This window comes from Carassius carassius, chromosome 48, assembly GCF_963082965.1.
Source record: "Carassius carassius chromosome 48, fCarCar2.1, whole genome shotgun sequence".
Lineage (NCBI taxonomy): Eukaryota > Metazoa > Chordata > Actinopteri > Cypriniformes > Cyprinidae > Carassius > Carassius carassius.
The window spans coordinates 23,312,298-23,327,164 of NC_081802.1; the positions used below are offsets into that span (position 1 = coordinate 23,312,298).

General features: G+C 38.8%; 2 protein-coding genes and 1 long non-coding RNA gene across 5 annotated transcripts; 2 read left to right on the forward strand and 1 right to left on the reverse strand.

Annotated features, from left to right (window-relative positions):
* The first annotated feature begins 135 nt into the window (after positions 1-135).
* LOC132131317 (uncharacterized) lies at positions 136-3,538 on the forward strand. Its single transcript, XM_059543342.1, has 5 exons — positions 136-927; positions 1,216-1,308; positions 1,469-1,851; positions 3,365-3,478; positions 3,521-3,538. The coding sequence occupies exons 1-5, from the start codon at positions 702-704 to the stop codon at positions 3,536-3,538; spliced, it is 834 nt and encodes a 277-aa protein (XP_059399325.1). The 5' UTR covers positions 136-701.
* Positions 3,539-5,603: 2,065 nt separating this feature from the next.
* LOC132131514 (uncharacterized) lies at positions 5,604-7,712 on the forward strand. 3 transcript variants are annotated; one of them, XM_059543558.1, is made up of 4 exons: positions 5,604-5,688; positions 6,174-6,443; positions 6,587-6,763; positions 6,842-7,712. In XM_059543558.1, the coding sequence occupies exons 1-4, from the start codon at positions 5,616-5,618 to the stop codon at positions 7,054-7,056; spliced, it is 735 nt and encodes a 244-aa protein (XP_059399541.1). In that variant the 5' UTR covers positions 5,604-5,615; the 3' UTR covers positions 7,057-7,712. The 3 variants fall into 3 exon arrangements, with proteins under 3 accessions (XP_059399541.1, XP_059399540.1, XP_059399542.1); XM_059543557.1 differs by having other exon boundaries at positions 6,174-6,446; positions 6,842-7,709; XM_059543559.1 differs by having other exon boundaries at positions 6,174-6,446; positions 6,587-6,748; positions 6,842-7,708.
* A 4,161-nt stretch (positions 7,713-11,873) lies between these two features.
* LOC132131874 (uncharacterized) lies at positions 11,874-14,473 on the reverse strand. The gene is made up of 4 exons (XR_009428962.1): positions 14,445-14,473; positions 13,280-13,347; positions 13,036-13,079; positions 11,874-12,138 (listed from the first exon to the last, which is right to left on the reverse strand). It is a non-coding gene; the product is annotated as an uncharacterized LOC132131874 (long non-coding RNA).
* Between the last annotated feature and the right edge of the window lie 394 nt (positions 14,474-14,867).

Genomic DNA, 14,867 nt, shown 5'->3' on the forward strand with positions numbered 1-14,867 from the left:
CTTATAACTGTGCTAATGAAAGCATAGACATGAAAATTAACATTAACTAATTAAATGTGTTAATTAAAAGCTAGTGTTCTAAACTACTATGACTGCTGAGAAAAGTTTTTGATTAAAATGATCACAGATAAAAGGAAATAAACCAGTTAAAGAAATATTTTTCCTTGTCAATACAAAAGTATAATTAATAACTTAAACATATTTTTAAAAAAAATGGCACTGATCAGCCAAACTGGCATTTTGAATGGTTGGTATCAATATCAGCCATGATTGTAAAGATCAGTCCATCCCTTTTGAGCTATTGTATTGTGAGTTTTCAGGCAACACCCAGCCCTACAGTATTCTGGCCTAATACTTACTATAAGTACCCACAGACCTCCCCACCACATCCCAAAGCATGGGCAAACTAGACCAACATTTTCTCAAGTTCTTAAACCTTTCAGTTATTCAGTATATATCTATTTGTATGTAGCATGATCTTCAAATCTGAATGTATTATCTTTCCCTTCTCTCAACAGGTCCCCTTGTTCCTTCATCATTTATTTGAAAACTTCAGTTTCGTTACAAAGCAAAAACAAAGGCACTTTTAAGAGCCACGTTTGTCTAGTTAATTGTTGTTAGTCCGTCTAGTTCTCTGTTGTTCTTGCTCATTTGCTCTTCCCCCTATCCCTTTAGTGTTGTCTTGTTTGTCCTTGTTCGTCATGAGTGACCATTCCAATTTCGAACAGGTCCTTAATGAGCTTGATGAGCTTGTTGAACATTCTGAATTAAATTATGAACTCCAGACCTTGGATGATTTCATTAATAAGATGTCAGGAGAACAGGAGGCAGCACCATCCACCAGCCATCAACCTGTCAGGTGGTTGAAGAGAGACAGTGATGGAAATGTTGTCTATGACAGACCAAGGTCATCCCGAAACCAAACGGGTCAGTTTTATTTTTCAGTTATATTACGTAAAGGAGAACTCCCTGTGATTTTTCACATATATCTAAAACAGAGATGTAGATTGTTTTGCCTCTTGGGATTGAATACATGAATCAGTCATGTGTCTGGTATGAGATATGCAGTTTTTTTTACATACTCACCAAAGTGGTATAGACAACATAATTGGGCTAATAAAAGTTTGTATCATTGTGTGGAATAAAATGAGCTTGTCAAAATCTTTGGAATTGTAATGCTGTAAAGGTTGATTTGGGTTTTATTTTCTGCTACAGCTAGTCACAGCTACAGTCGTAAGGCTGGTGCTCATCCTAGAATGTTGGACAGCAGCGTTGAGATAACCAACTACTGTCCTCCTGACACTGTTGGTATGTTCTTTTTTTGTCACTATTAGTTCATTTTGTTTACAGATTCTAATAATTAGAATGTAAATTACATGTTTTTGCAACAGGATAACCGACAACATCCATGTTACATACTTTGATAGTGTAGAAATTAGTTTTTAAATATGATGTACTATTTTAACAGAGACTTTCCTTGAAGAGCTAAACCACTCACAGGGTGATGACTTGGATGATCAGGAAACGGCACCAGCACCACCACGAGCCTCCTCAGACTGGTCTACTCGAAAAAGTCTCCTCTCAGAGAGGTGGGAGAAAGAAAGAGCCTGTCTGGTGAATACCATGGTAGCACAACAAAATGTGACAACTCAGATCTGCAAACAATGTGGCAGCAGTCCAGCTGCTGTCCGTTGTCGTGACTGCAGACCACAACCATTTTTCTGTGCTGATTGTGATGTCAGTATACACCGAAACCACGTATTCCACAACAGGGATGCAACAATAGCTGGATTCTTTCAGCCATTGCCTCCAACAACCTGTGTCGTGGAGAGAGGGCTCTTTCCCAGTGTGGTAAGCTGTATTTCTTTTTTTTCCCCTTTTTTTTTGAGTGTCCCATTTAGGGCTGCACAATTAATGCAATCACAATTGCAATATGATCCAACGCAACTGCCTAATGGTAAAATCTGCAAATAATCATAAAAGTCAAATGTCACAAATGTACCTATGCATATTCACGTCATCCTCCTTGACTTGCAACTTCTGGTTGGTGGGTCTGCGTAGTGCGTGAAGGGTACAAAAATTCTGATTGGCGAACTTCAGTCAGTCAGTGGGTGTTAGTCTTGTACACTGGCTGTGCTTACCTATCAGAGGTGGTACAAATGAAAGAGACATTTGGAATATTGAATTAAATCAAATCATTCACATTCAAAAATCGTATTGGAAATGGTAATCGCTTTATCTGTCAGAAAAAACGCAATTATATATTGTGCAGCCCTAGTCCCATTCTCATTTTATTTAAATAACTTTACAGTATAATAGGCTTCACAGGAATCTTTTGAGTACTTTCTCTGAAACACACTTAATGACCTTTATCTTTAAAGCTTTTCAAATCATTTATTAAAAAAAAATGATTACAGAATACTTCCGAGTTAGTACATAGGACGATGCATGTCTTTAATCCCTGCATATGATGTGTCTTTCAGTGTGTATTGTGCCATTGGAGATGCCCAAAAAAATATGTAGTTGTTCTCCAGGATCGTTGAGTGTCAACACAGGAAAAGTTGTTGCTGTGGTTACAATGAATGGTAAGAATAAGATGAACTTAAGAGAACATTCCAGATCAAACGGCTGTAGCGTCCATATCACATTCTGGGCAAAGCGCCCATAGGGACCTGGGTTGGACTTTAACCTGATTCCACCCCATAGGGCTCTCCCACTCGCTTCCTGACACTTTCCATTGTCCTATTTGAATAAAAAAAACTGCTTATCTATTTCTATTCAAACGTTCCCTATAGTGGTCTGCGCTGGGCAGGATTTTCAGTCCCGCACCCCCCCCCCCCCCCCCCGTTCCTGCAATATTCTGTCCCGTTCTGCAATGTGTTGTTTTAGTCCTGCTCCCACCCGCATCGATAACCTTATGTGCATCTCCCGCCTATGAAAGACCGCAGGATAGGCAAGAGGGATGTTCAGTTTTGCATTCTCTCACGAAAGAGGCATTTGACAACTGAGAAAGACTGCCAGATGTCTGATTTTAAGTTTCTTGGTTCTGACTGTACTACATGGGAGATTATAATGTAGGCTACTTTTCTTTAGAAATTCAAGAACATCTGAAGTAGCCCAGTGGTGTCCACTTCTTCTGTCATGCTTTCAATTTCAATTTCAGATGGAGCAGCAGGAAAGAATTGAAACCACGTAAACAACATTGTCAGTTAGGCTGCTTAAACCCCTTCTTTTTTTATTGCTGCCTAACATATCATCCATCTGAACTATAATTACATACACTACTTTCTCATTTGTGTATGTTGTTTTACACAAATATTTCATTTGTGGAAATGCAGTGAATCATCTGTTTCTCCTGCACCAGCAAACACACCTGTCTCATCCCGGCCAGTCCCGCATAGAGCTTTCAAAACCTGTCCCGCGCTGCAGTCTTTTGTGTCGGGACATGCAGGAGGGACCTCTAGTTCCCAATGAATTTGTCAGAGTTGTGCATAATACAATGTGTTCTTGATTTTTTCAGGACGATATGATCTCCTGAGATGAAATGCGAGGCATGCAAAGCCACATGGAGCCCTGGAGTGGATGACTTAGTCCGTAATGACTACTGGCCTGCTACCCTTCACTTTTCCACGGTGTACTCTATAGATGTGTTTTATTCATATGAAGAGTTGAAGATGGCAGCACCAGGACTGTCCTGCCAAGCATTTTTAAGAATGCTTGATCAACGAACTGTCCGCTTTGGCCGTGTGAGTATTAGTGGTGGGAATCACTAACAACTAGAACTAGTATTAACGTGTATTGTAGAATGACTATGGTGATATTATCAACACATTGATTATTATAATTGGAGCATGTTGATGGTATCAAAACACAGTGATTTAGCTATACACGATACATTGATAGAACATCATCTAATATTCAAAATTTTTGTGTAAAAACTACCGCTCTGTAAAAAATCTAAATTCGTACACTAAATGTACAAAAGTTTTGGAGCAATTTATCAACTCAATCACTCAAAACATTAGAACTGTGTATAAGATCAAGTAGTGATGTCCCTGTCACATCCTAGTCATGCAGTTTGCATTCAGAAAAAACAAAGAGCCAAAAGATTTCCAATGATGCACTGGGCTGAGCAGCTGCCTGTGGAGGCTCGATGCTGGAGGATTTGGCGTCACCTTTGACCTTACTGACTTTAGTTAACTGTGAATTATGTTGGCATGTTTTACTGTTTTGAAACAGATTGGGAAGATCACAGCAGACAGCTTCAGAAAAAGTTTTTTGGAGTGGGAGGCTGTTAGATTTGAGGTGGATAAGATCTGCAGGGAGGAGCATTTTGTCTGTCCTGCATGCACCCCAGACATGCTTGCTGTTTCTGTGGATGGAAATCGCAAGCACTACCGCTTTAAGAATGCAGCAAGGTACTTACAAAATGTGTGTAATTTGCAGTGTTGTTAAAGTAACCTTGGCTGTGTCATATTGAAGGTCAATGTGTACCTTTCTTTCATTTAGATCTGAAGAAAAAGCCTTATTTGATGGCATCTTCATTCCAAAAGATGATGAAGTAGAGAGATTTGTGGATTACATTCATTCTACCACCAACCATGTAAACTTGTTTTATAATATTTAAAAAAAAAAAACACCAATAACATCTTGACATTGTTTGGGTGATTCCTTACTTTTTATAACAACCTTTTTCCATTTTGTAGGTCTCTGGAAGAGGTGTCTGTGGAGGGGAGCGGTCAGCTGCAAGGGAAACGTCTCAGAAATCCTCAAGTAAAATTGATGAGGAGGGACTTGAGCTTGCAGTCTGTCGACATGGAGTTTTTCTCGCCGCTCTCAACATGTTCAGGGGAGAAATATATGCTTATCCCCTCTACCTGCAGAACAAGCTGGCAAACACGCCAATAAGCTTTTTTGCCATGGATGTAACCTGCAAGTACTGGCCTTACCTCAACAAAGTGACAAAAAGCTGCCCGGAGCTCCAGCACCTTCTGAACATGAAACCATTCCTCTCAGTGTTTCATGCCAAAGCCCATGATTTTAAATGTGAGGTAAGAAAACATTACAATGTCATTGACTGTCCCTAAACACCTGCAAAGGAATGTTGGCAGCTTTTAAGTATTTTCATCAATAGGTTAAATGGAGTGGAGCTTACCAGCAAGGGGCCGGATTGACACTTGGGGAGGAGGTTGAGCAGTGTAACACCTTCCTCTCTAGGATTGCTGTGACCACGAAGCACATGTCCAAAGCAGGTAAGGTAACCACACACTGCACTAGACTGAAAGTGTTACAAGAAAATTGTAGCCAGTGAGGGACATGTAGTACAACACAGAATAGTGTTTTTTTTTATTTTTTTTTTTGTAGGACGTACAGACATGCTTACACTGATGGCCATGCGCTGGAATCAGCAAAAGTTTAATAACTTGGCTACTTCACTTGCCTGCCGATATCAGAAGGTAGAGATGAGTATTTTTTTATTTATTTTTTTTCTTATTATTGTTATTTTCTTATATTGTAAATACCTTCTATTGTATATTTTTGTAGGTATAACATTTTTCTACTTTCGTTTCCTTTTTTTGTTATTTGAAGGCCACAAACTTCAGGACCTGGAAAGCATGAGAATCCAGCTGGCAGTGACACAGGTTGAAGTTGAGGGCTGGGTCACTGATATTAAGGAGTGGGCAGAAGGTGAGAGTAATACTATTACTTCAATGTCTCAGTTCTGCAGAATAATGGGAGACATGCTTCTGCAAGTAATTATTGTTTTAAAATGAAATCATACATACACAGTTTTTTTGGTCATGTACTTATGCAATAAAAATGCCAAATTTTAGTATGTAGTGCATACAGACTGGAAATAATGTCAAAACAAAGTACCCTGAAAGTACCTGAATGGTGCATAGTCCAAAAGTTGGAACATTGGACATTTCTTGCAGTTAGTGGATCCCATCTTGGCTACGTTGTCATTTTCTTTGGTACCCTGTTATATACTTCCTATACACGCTAATAAATATGAAATGATTGAGACTTGCATGTCCTTCCTCTAGGAGCTGTTTTTTTTTTTATAAAGAAAAAAAAAAAAGCAAAGAGGGATAATCCTTATGGCTTCACTGTAGCGTTTCAGTTACTGCCATGAAAATGTAAGTGAAATGTTTTTTTTTTTTTTTTCTCAGCAACAACATCCCAAAAGAATGCCGATCTTGACGCGGTGATCAATAGAATGGAGGTGCTGGTGGCCAGCATTAAAAGAAGGTCCCAGCGCCTTTACAAAGACACCGATGGCAGCAAAGGTCGGGCCCGGATCCGGCGCAAAATCAGAGAGGAGAAGGCCATTCTTAGCTCTGTTGTTGAAAAATACAACAGTATGGTTCCAGATACAGAAAGAATCGCCTTTGACATCATTCTCTCTGACGAGACAGTTTGGCCATGGCAGCTTTCACATGGTGGTATGTACACAAATCTGTTGACAATTTTGTTTAATTCACAGTATCAAAAAACTAATTATGCCTTATCCCAGATTATCTCAGAAATTCTTTTAAAAATAATCATACTTACAATTGACTTATTTTCCACAACTGTATCCCAGACGCTGTAGATTTGAAAACCAAGAGGAAGGCGTTTGATGTTGTGATGGCTATAAGGAGACTTGAGGAGGAGAAGAAGATTGTTCTTTCTGAGATGGCAAAGCATTGGAAATCTCTCTCCACTCGTGCAGACACACTCAAGGAGATGTCATGCCAGCTTTCCAGTGAGGCATTGAAAAGTACGCATTAAGTAATGCGTTGAAATACTATACTGTACATTGGAATTTTTTTTTTCTGATAATTTTTTGTTTTACAAGGTGAGCTGTGGGATTTAAATGAAGAAGGGATCAAGGGTTTCCTCAGCTTAACTTTGAGAAAGAAGCAAGAAGTCACCAGAATGATGAAGCATACAAGAGACTGTTATGCTAAAGTTTTGACTGGAACAAGTATGGACTTCCAGAATGATTGGGATGGATACGACAGTGACTCTGAATTGTCAGATGAGTTTGAGGAGCTCTCAAGTGAGAAATGAGCATTAAGTCATTTTTGTTTTGATTTCTTATATTTGTCAGAGTTTCCTTTGTATTTTTTTTTCCACTCTAACAATGCAGCCCTATTTCTGATACCGTGGGGGGTCAGAAATGTTGCTGTGGGGGGCCACCACGGTCAAATCAACATGGAGGAATCACTGTTTGTGGGTCAGATATGCTTGAATAATAGTATTCATCATATCTACATGTGACATTACTACAATAATAATGAGTGTGATTAAGTTAAGTAACTGTTTTTCCAATAGTAATCTTCTGTTTATGGTAGAACAAAACTATGTGCAGAAAAGTTTGCAGGAAGGTGTAAATATGTAAATATGTGCATTGTAATAATAATAATAAAAAACATAATTCCACTAATGTCATCTGCTGTGGCAAATCTGAGTTTTCCGACAGTTTTACATTGACACACAAACCCTTTTTTTTTTGAATTTGGACTCTTGCATCATCTCATGCTACAAATGGTCTCTGAAAGCATCCTTGACAGGACTTAATCAGCTGCTTCTCATGTGCAGTGAAAGTACATAGAGGTTCAACAAATGCAAAAACTGGCCCAAAACTTGAAAATGTGACTTAATTATATACACAATAGTGGTTATTATATACACACAATTAAATTTTTCTGAATTTGGATGTTTAATAGGGAAGCCTCATTGAATTACTTCAAGATTTGCTTTAATAACAATATTTCCTGACTATATAAAAAACCTACAGTTGAGTGTTTAAAAATACAGCCTAATAGCTCGTTTGACTAATTTGCATTTGTTTTAACTTGTACTGTTTGAAAAACAAAAAATAAACCATACAAAGAGAAGCATTTTTTTACATGCATGTTATTTAATTTTCTAATATTGTGGTTGATAAATATTAATAGCAGAGGCTACAGGGAAAAAAACATGAGCATATTTATGTGTGAGGCTTTGATTTAAAATCACATTGCATTATTCCATTTTTGGCACACCTCTTGCTCAGCCTTCTGCACACAGACACAAGGAAGCAGACAGACTGGCTAAACCGACCGTCTGCTAGCTGCCTCACGTCACAGAGGTCAGTTAATTCTCAGCACATAGAGACTCTTTCACCTAGATATCACACTATAGAGACTGTGTCTGTTCCCCGAACTAGAAAATACAAAAAACGTCCAAACCAAGTTAAGATTAACAATTTAATTGAGGTTCAACAAATAAAAAACAGAAGCAATATGGATAAACAAATGATAAAGCTTGGCTTATTGAATATCAGATCCCTTTCTACGAAAACACTTTTGTAAATAATATGAACACTGATCATAATATAAATGTGCTCTGTTGGACAGAAACCTGGCTAAAACCTGATGATTACATTATTTTAAATGAGTCCACCCCCCAAGATCACTGTTATAAACATGAGCCGCGTCTAAAAGGCAAAGGTGGAGGTGTTGCTTCAATTTATAACAACGTTTTCAGGATTTCTCAGAGGGCAGGCTACAAGTATAACTCGTTTGAAGTAATGGTACTTCATATAACATTATCCAAAGAAACAAATGTTAATGATAAATCCCCTGTTATGTTTGTACTGGCTACTGTATACAGGCCACCAGGGCACCATACAGACTTTATTAAAGAGTTTGGTGATTTTACATCCGAGTTAGTTCTGGCTGCAGATAAAGTTTTAATAGTTGGTGATTTTAATATCCATGTTGATAATGAAAACGATGCATTGGGATCAGCATTTATAGACATTCTGAACTCTATTGGTGTTAGACAACACGTTTCAGGACCTACTCATTGTCGAAATCATACTCTAGATTTAATACTGTCACATGGAATTGATGTTGATGGTGTTGAAATTATTCAGCCAAGTGATGATATCTCAGATCATTATTTAGTTTTGTACAGCACACTCGAACACTAAAGAGAGCAGCCCGGAAAATGGAGCGCAGCTGGAGGAAAACAAAACTAGAGGTATTTCGTATTGCTTAGTGGGAAAGTAACATATCCTACAGAAAAGCATTAAAAACTGCTAGATCCGATTACTTTTCTTCTCTTTTAGAAGGAAACAAACATAACCCCAGGTATTTATTCAATACAGTGACGAAAAATAAAGCATCAACAAGTGTTGGTTCAGTTGATTTGACGCAATCTTTTTTGTTTAAAGTGCTATATAAATAAAGGTGACTTGACTTGGCAACTCACACATCTCATTTAACCATTTCACAAGCTGATGAAAGGGTCGTGACATGGGTCAGAAGGTATCAGATGTCATAAATGTTGAACCAATCCATCAGCTCTGCTCCTATTGGTGTGTATATGGACAATACCTTTGGCTGGAAGGCCCGTGTTGAAAGTGGGTGTTATCATTTAGAGCAAACACTCATGGTGAATCAGAGGGTTTTATATTATACAAGGCTGCATTACAGAGTATTTTAATATGAAGATTGTGGAGAGGAATAGAAACAAGTCTCTCCAGGCAAGCATAAAGAATGGGGTCTGATCCATCTTTATTCTCAATACCAAGTATGAGTTCTTATCCTCTGGCAGAAGTTATAGGTACCCCTATCTAAATTTAACATTTCTAAACTATAGCCCTATTTGGACCTACAGTACCTCAATTAAAAGTTTAAATAATGTTGTTTGAGGCTGGTTGTACAATAGCTTCATGATATAACGCAAATGGTTGTGTGTTGCTCGTCACTGTTTGTGAAACATGAGCAATAGATTGTTACTGTGTGATGTGCTTTAGCAAGGTTGCCAACTCTCACGCATCTGGTGTGACACTCACGCTTGGACTTAAGCGTGAGATTGATGCTGAAAGCGTGAGTTGGCAACCCTGGCTTCAGTCTGACTACATATCACTTTGTTTATGTTGTTTTTAATTGTAAGTATAGGTCAGCTGTATGATAAAACAATATGTCAAGTGTTATGTGTGAAGCATTTGAACTCAAAGCAGATATCCCTCTGGGGACAATAAAGGAGGCTATCGCCCAAAGTGGATCATCTGCAAACCATGATATGTAAAAATATAAACGTTGTAGTAGGACAAAATTGTCAACAGGACTATAGCAAACAAAACATTGGAAAGGTCTCAACATGGGGATTAACATATTTCAGTCTGAAGAGGATACATTACTCCTGCTTTGAAATATTGACCTCTGAACCTTGAACCCAGTCCATCTTTGAAGGCTTGTCATTCAGCAACAGTGGACAAGGTGCTAAACACGTAAGACCAGCAGTTATAGAAAGCTCTGGGCCTCTGCTGTCATGTAGATATGGTCACCAAAGTTTAACCACTGTAAGCACTGTCAAATATGGTAGTAAGCTATGTTCACCTATTTAACAATTACATTTTTAAAATCTGATGACACCAGTGTGTTCCCCATCCCCAAAAAACACAGGGTGTATCCAAAATTGTACACTTTTGACTTCTAATTATGAGAAATATACCAATATACTTTAAACTACAACTCCCATAAGAGACGCGCCACATAAACTGTCACAAAGCATGTGTGTTATTCCGGGGTGGGTGGGGGGACATGTTCGACTCCTGTGATTCTGCCGTCTGCCGTGAATCACTATGGCCGTGAATGGTCTTCATTCCATTTCAGATTGCCGCCGACCGAAGAGCACACAATACATGAGCCAAATACCTGAAACTGTATTTTATTATTATTGTTATCTTTATTGTTAAAATCTTCAAATACTAGGTTAGACAAAAACATCAATATAACGAATATTATGTTGTTGTTGTTTTTTTAAATCTTTTTTTTAATTCAAGAAATGTTTTACAATAGTGCAAACACACATTTCTTAGAAAGCTAGAACATTTCCCAAAAAGCATATATTAAACAAATGAAGTCAATTTTGCAAAAAAAAATTTTTTTGATCTTCTTATCCGCCGAGTGGTCACTTCTGGAGTCTTCGGTTGATTTAAATTAACGATATTGCGGAGCATAACTTACTGGAACAAAGCTGAGCAACGTGTAGTTGCTGGTGACAAAACCAATGATTATATATGTGTACATTGAAGCGATACTGGCGTTAAAGACCAGCTGATCGCTGTCCGATTCTGTGAATGAATGCCCGCATTGCATTGTGGAATATAGGCTTTGAATGCGTCTAGCTCGGATCATATAGTAATGTTCTGTATTACAGCATACTGTAATATTTCAACGTTAATTAGACCAAAGTAATATGCAAATAAAGAAATTAATACCATGATAACATCTAAATAAATATTGATAGGTGTAGCGTTATAGTTTTAAAAATATAAATAAACAACAAAGAAACCCAGCTTCCCTGGCCCATATAGATTGAAATAATAACATTAAAAGTGTAAAAAAATATATTGTCTTCTGCTTTTTACCCATCCGGGGGTAGACTTGCACACACACATTCAGTGTGTCAAAGTAAATGGAAGGCCATTAGTGCAGCAGCCAGGGTTTCATGTGCCTTGCCTTTAGAAGCATTTTTTTAAAAGCCTTTAGAAACTTTCCTGAATTAAAAACCATGCTTTCACATTTTTAGAGGCTTCTGGACCCTTTTGACATCTGGTCCTGGTAAGCCTGTTCATTTATCCACCCCTGCCTACCTCAGCTACCCTTTATACAGAAAATGTATTATTTAGCTGGTGAAATCAACTGCCTCTTCATGGTGTCAGTTAATATGAATGAAAACATGTCCCACCTTCCTACATATTTTGGTGCATCATATTGCAATATATCATTTGATGTGTTGAAGAATATTTCAGCTAATTGGCTAACCCACAAGGTGAATGGAAAGACATAAACAGAAATATAGTTACACTTTGATTTATGAACACAGCTTTTAACAAGAATCAGTAATAAAGAAAAAAACAGCATGACAGCATGTTAGGGTGGAAACCATTGAAAGTGTGTAACGTGGCTCCTCCTTCTCATCTAAAATCGTCACATCCGTAAACAGGATGGCTGTGCCGTAACAGCGATCTCGACAACTCATAGCAGGTATTCAACTCATATTGAATTGTAGACGAATGGGTGACGTCACACATGCTTGACACCTGGTGAGAACTGGCAGGCCGGCTCCCATGTCTCCTCCCAGATTTTTCCACTGTAAGTATCAGTAAAAAATAATAATAATAACAACATTAGAACAGTGAAAAACAGAGGGGCCATTTTAACATAATAGTTTCACAGCATAAATAGTTTCAAAAAATTATTGTATGGCCTTGTATTTGTTTTTATACAAACCTATACATATGTAATGCTTGATGCAATGTAACAGATAAACATCAGCCACTCCGATCTATGAAGTCATAGAAAGTTAACTAGCCAATAGCCTATATCAGTCAACAAGGATGATCTTGGCTGATACTGATTTTCTGCCAGTATATTGGTGAATGTCCACTTCCTACATATAATCACACAGGGGCTATTATGCATGGTACTGAAAAGAACAAGTGGCTAAATCCTGTAGACAATATTTGACACTGCATTTAATCCATCCTGTACCAACAGTGTAACAAACAGTGTAATTAATATACAGGTGGGTCTCCAAAATTACAATATTGTGCAATATTTCAAGCAATTTTTGTTGTTTTAATCTTGATGACAGCTGACAGCTCATGAAAACCAAAAATCATCAAATCACTATATTATAATAAAGAGGCATACAGAAATGTCGACCTTTTGAAAATAAATTAACAAATCTGACTTATCAAAAATTTTAATGCATACATTCTACTTGGTCTGGCTGCTTTTGCACAAATTACTCTAAAATCTCCAGGTAGAAGGCTGCATTGACTCTGGACTTAAAACCTAGTGGACATGACAATTCTCTCAACGCTGCTTGTTGGTTGCAAAACTTTGAGACCCATCTGTACATTTACACAGGTGTGCTACAATATACATTCCGACCTTACGTTCCAACCTTTATCCACCACCTATGAGATGGTTAAAAGTGGAAACAGAAAGGACATGTATGAAGGCAATATAAAGCAGTACTTACCATGCAGAGCAAGGTAACCATTTCACCCTTACTTCTGCTTGCCCCTGCAGAAAGACACAAACATATAATCAGGTTTTGAATTTCATAATTTTTGGGGCAAGGCCACTTGGCCTTCATTTGAACTTAAATGGACTCAAATTACCACCTGCTTAAATGGTTAGTATTTTGTGATCTGTGAAATGCCAGATGAGCAACAGACAATGGAGAGATGATGAGACAGCCCAATGAAAAATATATTTCTTACCTCATTTATCCTTCTTCCTGTTATGGAGTCATATTTGAAAACTTTTTGCCTACTGCATTTCCGGCAACCTTAAATGACCAAAAAATAAATATATTAATTAACCATAAGTGTCAAAAACCTTAAAAAAAAAAAAAAAAACGTTCTTAACTAAGTTTCATAAAACCTGGGGAACAACATTAACCATTGTCCTTGAACTTTGAAAACGTCAAAAATACAGCTAAATAACTAAAGAATACTTATATTAAGGGCCATTCACACCAAGAACGATAACTATAAAAAAATATATTGTTCTTGTTAATATGATAAACTATAACGATAACGATATGGGGAACAATATTGTTGGGGATCACTTTTAAAGCGATTTTGAGAACGATAAAAAGCTAACAGCCAATAAGAACCCATCACATTTTAGCCATTACATTTATTAACACAAGGTGAGACTTTGCTTATCGTTGGTCAGTCTGGATGCTTTTATCGTTATGGTTATAGTTATCGTTCCTGGAATGAACTGCCCTTTAGCCATCAAATTCAGTGATTTCATAGCCGAAATGTAGACTTATTATCATATAGCCTAGCCTAAAGGTTATTGAAGCAGACATGAGAACAGTGGTGGGGGTGGGGGGAGGGGATAAGCTACCTGGGCTGCTCACTGATGTGTGTGTGTGTATTCATCTCTCCTCAAGTGTGTATTGCTAATTGCTTGACTCCTAGAGTGCGTGTTCAGTACTGAAAGGTATGTATGCGAGGACAAACTTCTTTGCGTATCACACTGGCCACTGAAAATACTCACTATTAACTGATTGACTGCACTTAAATTCACTTGAAGATTTCTGTATTTTAATGAATAATGATTACAAAAAAGGGGAAATTCATACATAGTGTGCTAAGACCATGAGATGGTCCTCACTACAGGACACAAGATCCAGGGGGAGTGTTTGGATCCAGATCCAACTCCTCCCTCCTTACATCTACCTAAACCTACCCGTCTCCACCCCCTGATTCCTAAACCCACCCAGTTCCACCCAGTTCCACCCCTAAACCTACCCATCTGCCAGAGCTCCACCCCTAAACCTACCAAACTCCACCCCCTAGATGTGGATCCAACCACGCCCCTTGGATCTTGTGTTCTGCAGTGAGGAGCTACTGAAGACCACAGTTCACTTACACTTTCTTTTTTTTGTTGGGGGGGGGGGGGGGGCGGTGGGTAGAGACAGGGTATAAATCTAAAAGATAAAAGGTCTCCTTTTCCTGGGCCTGAGACTGGGACTCAGCCAGGGCCAAGAACTGAGGCTGTGGCTTGGGCTGGACCTGATGCTGGGGCTCGGGTTGAGCCTGATGCTGGGGCTCAGGCTGGTCCTGATGCTGGGGCTCGGGCTGGGCCTGATGCTGGGGCTCGGGCTGGACCTGATGTTGGGGCTCGGGCTGGTCGTGATGCTGGGGCTCGGGCTGGGCCTGATGCTGGGGCTCGGGTTGAGCCTGATGCTGGGGCTCGGGCTGGGCCTGATGCTGGGGCTCGGGCTGGGCCTGATGCTGGGGCTCGGGTTGAGTCTGATGCTGGGCCTCAGTCTGGGGCTGAGGCTGGGGCTCT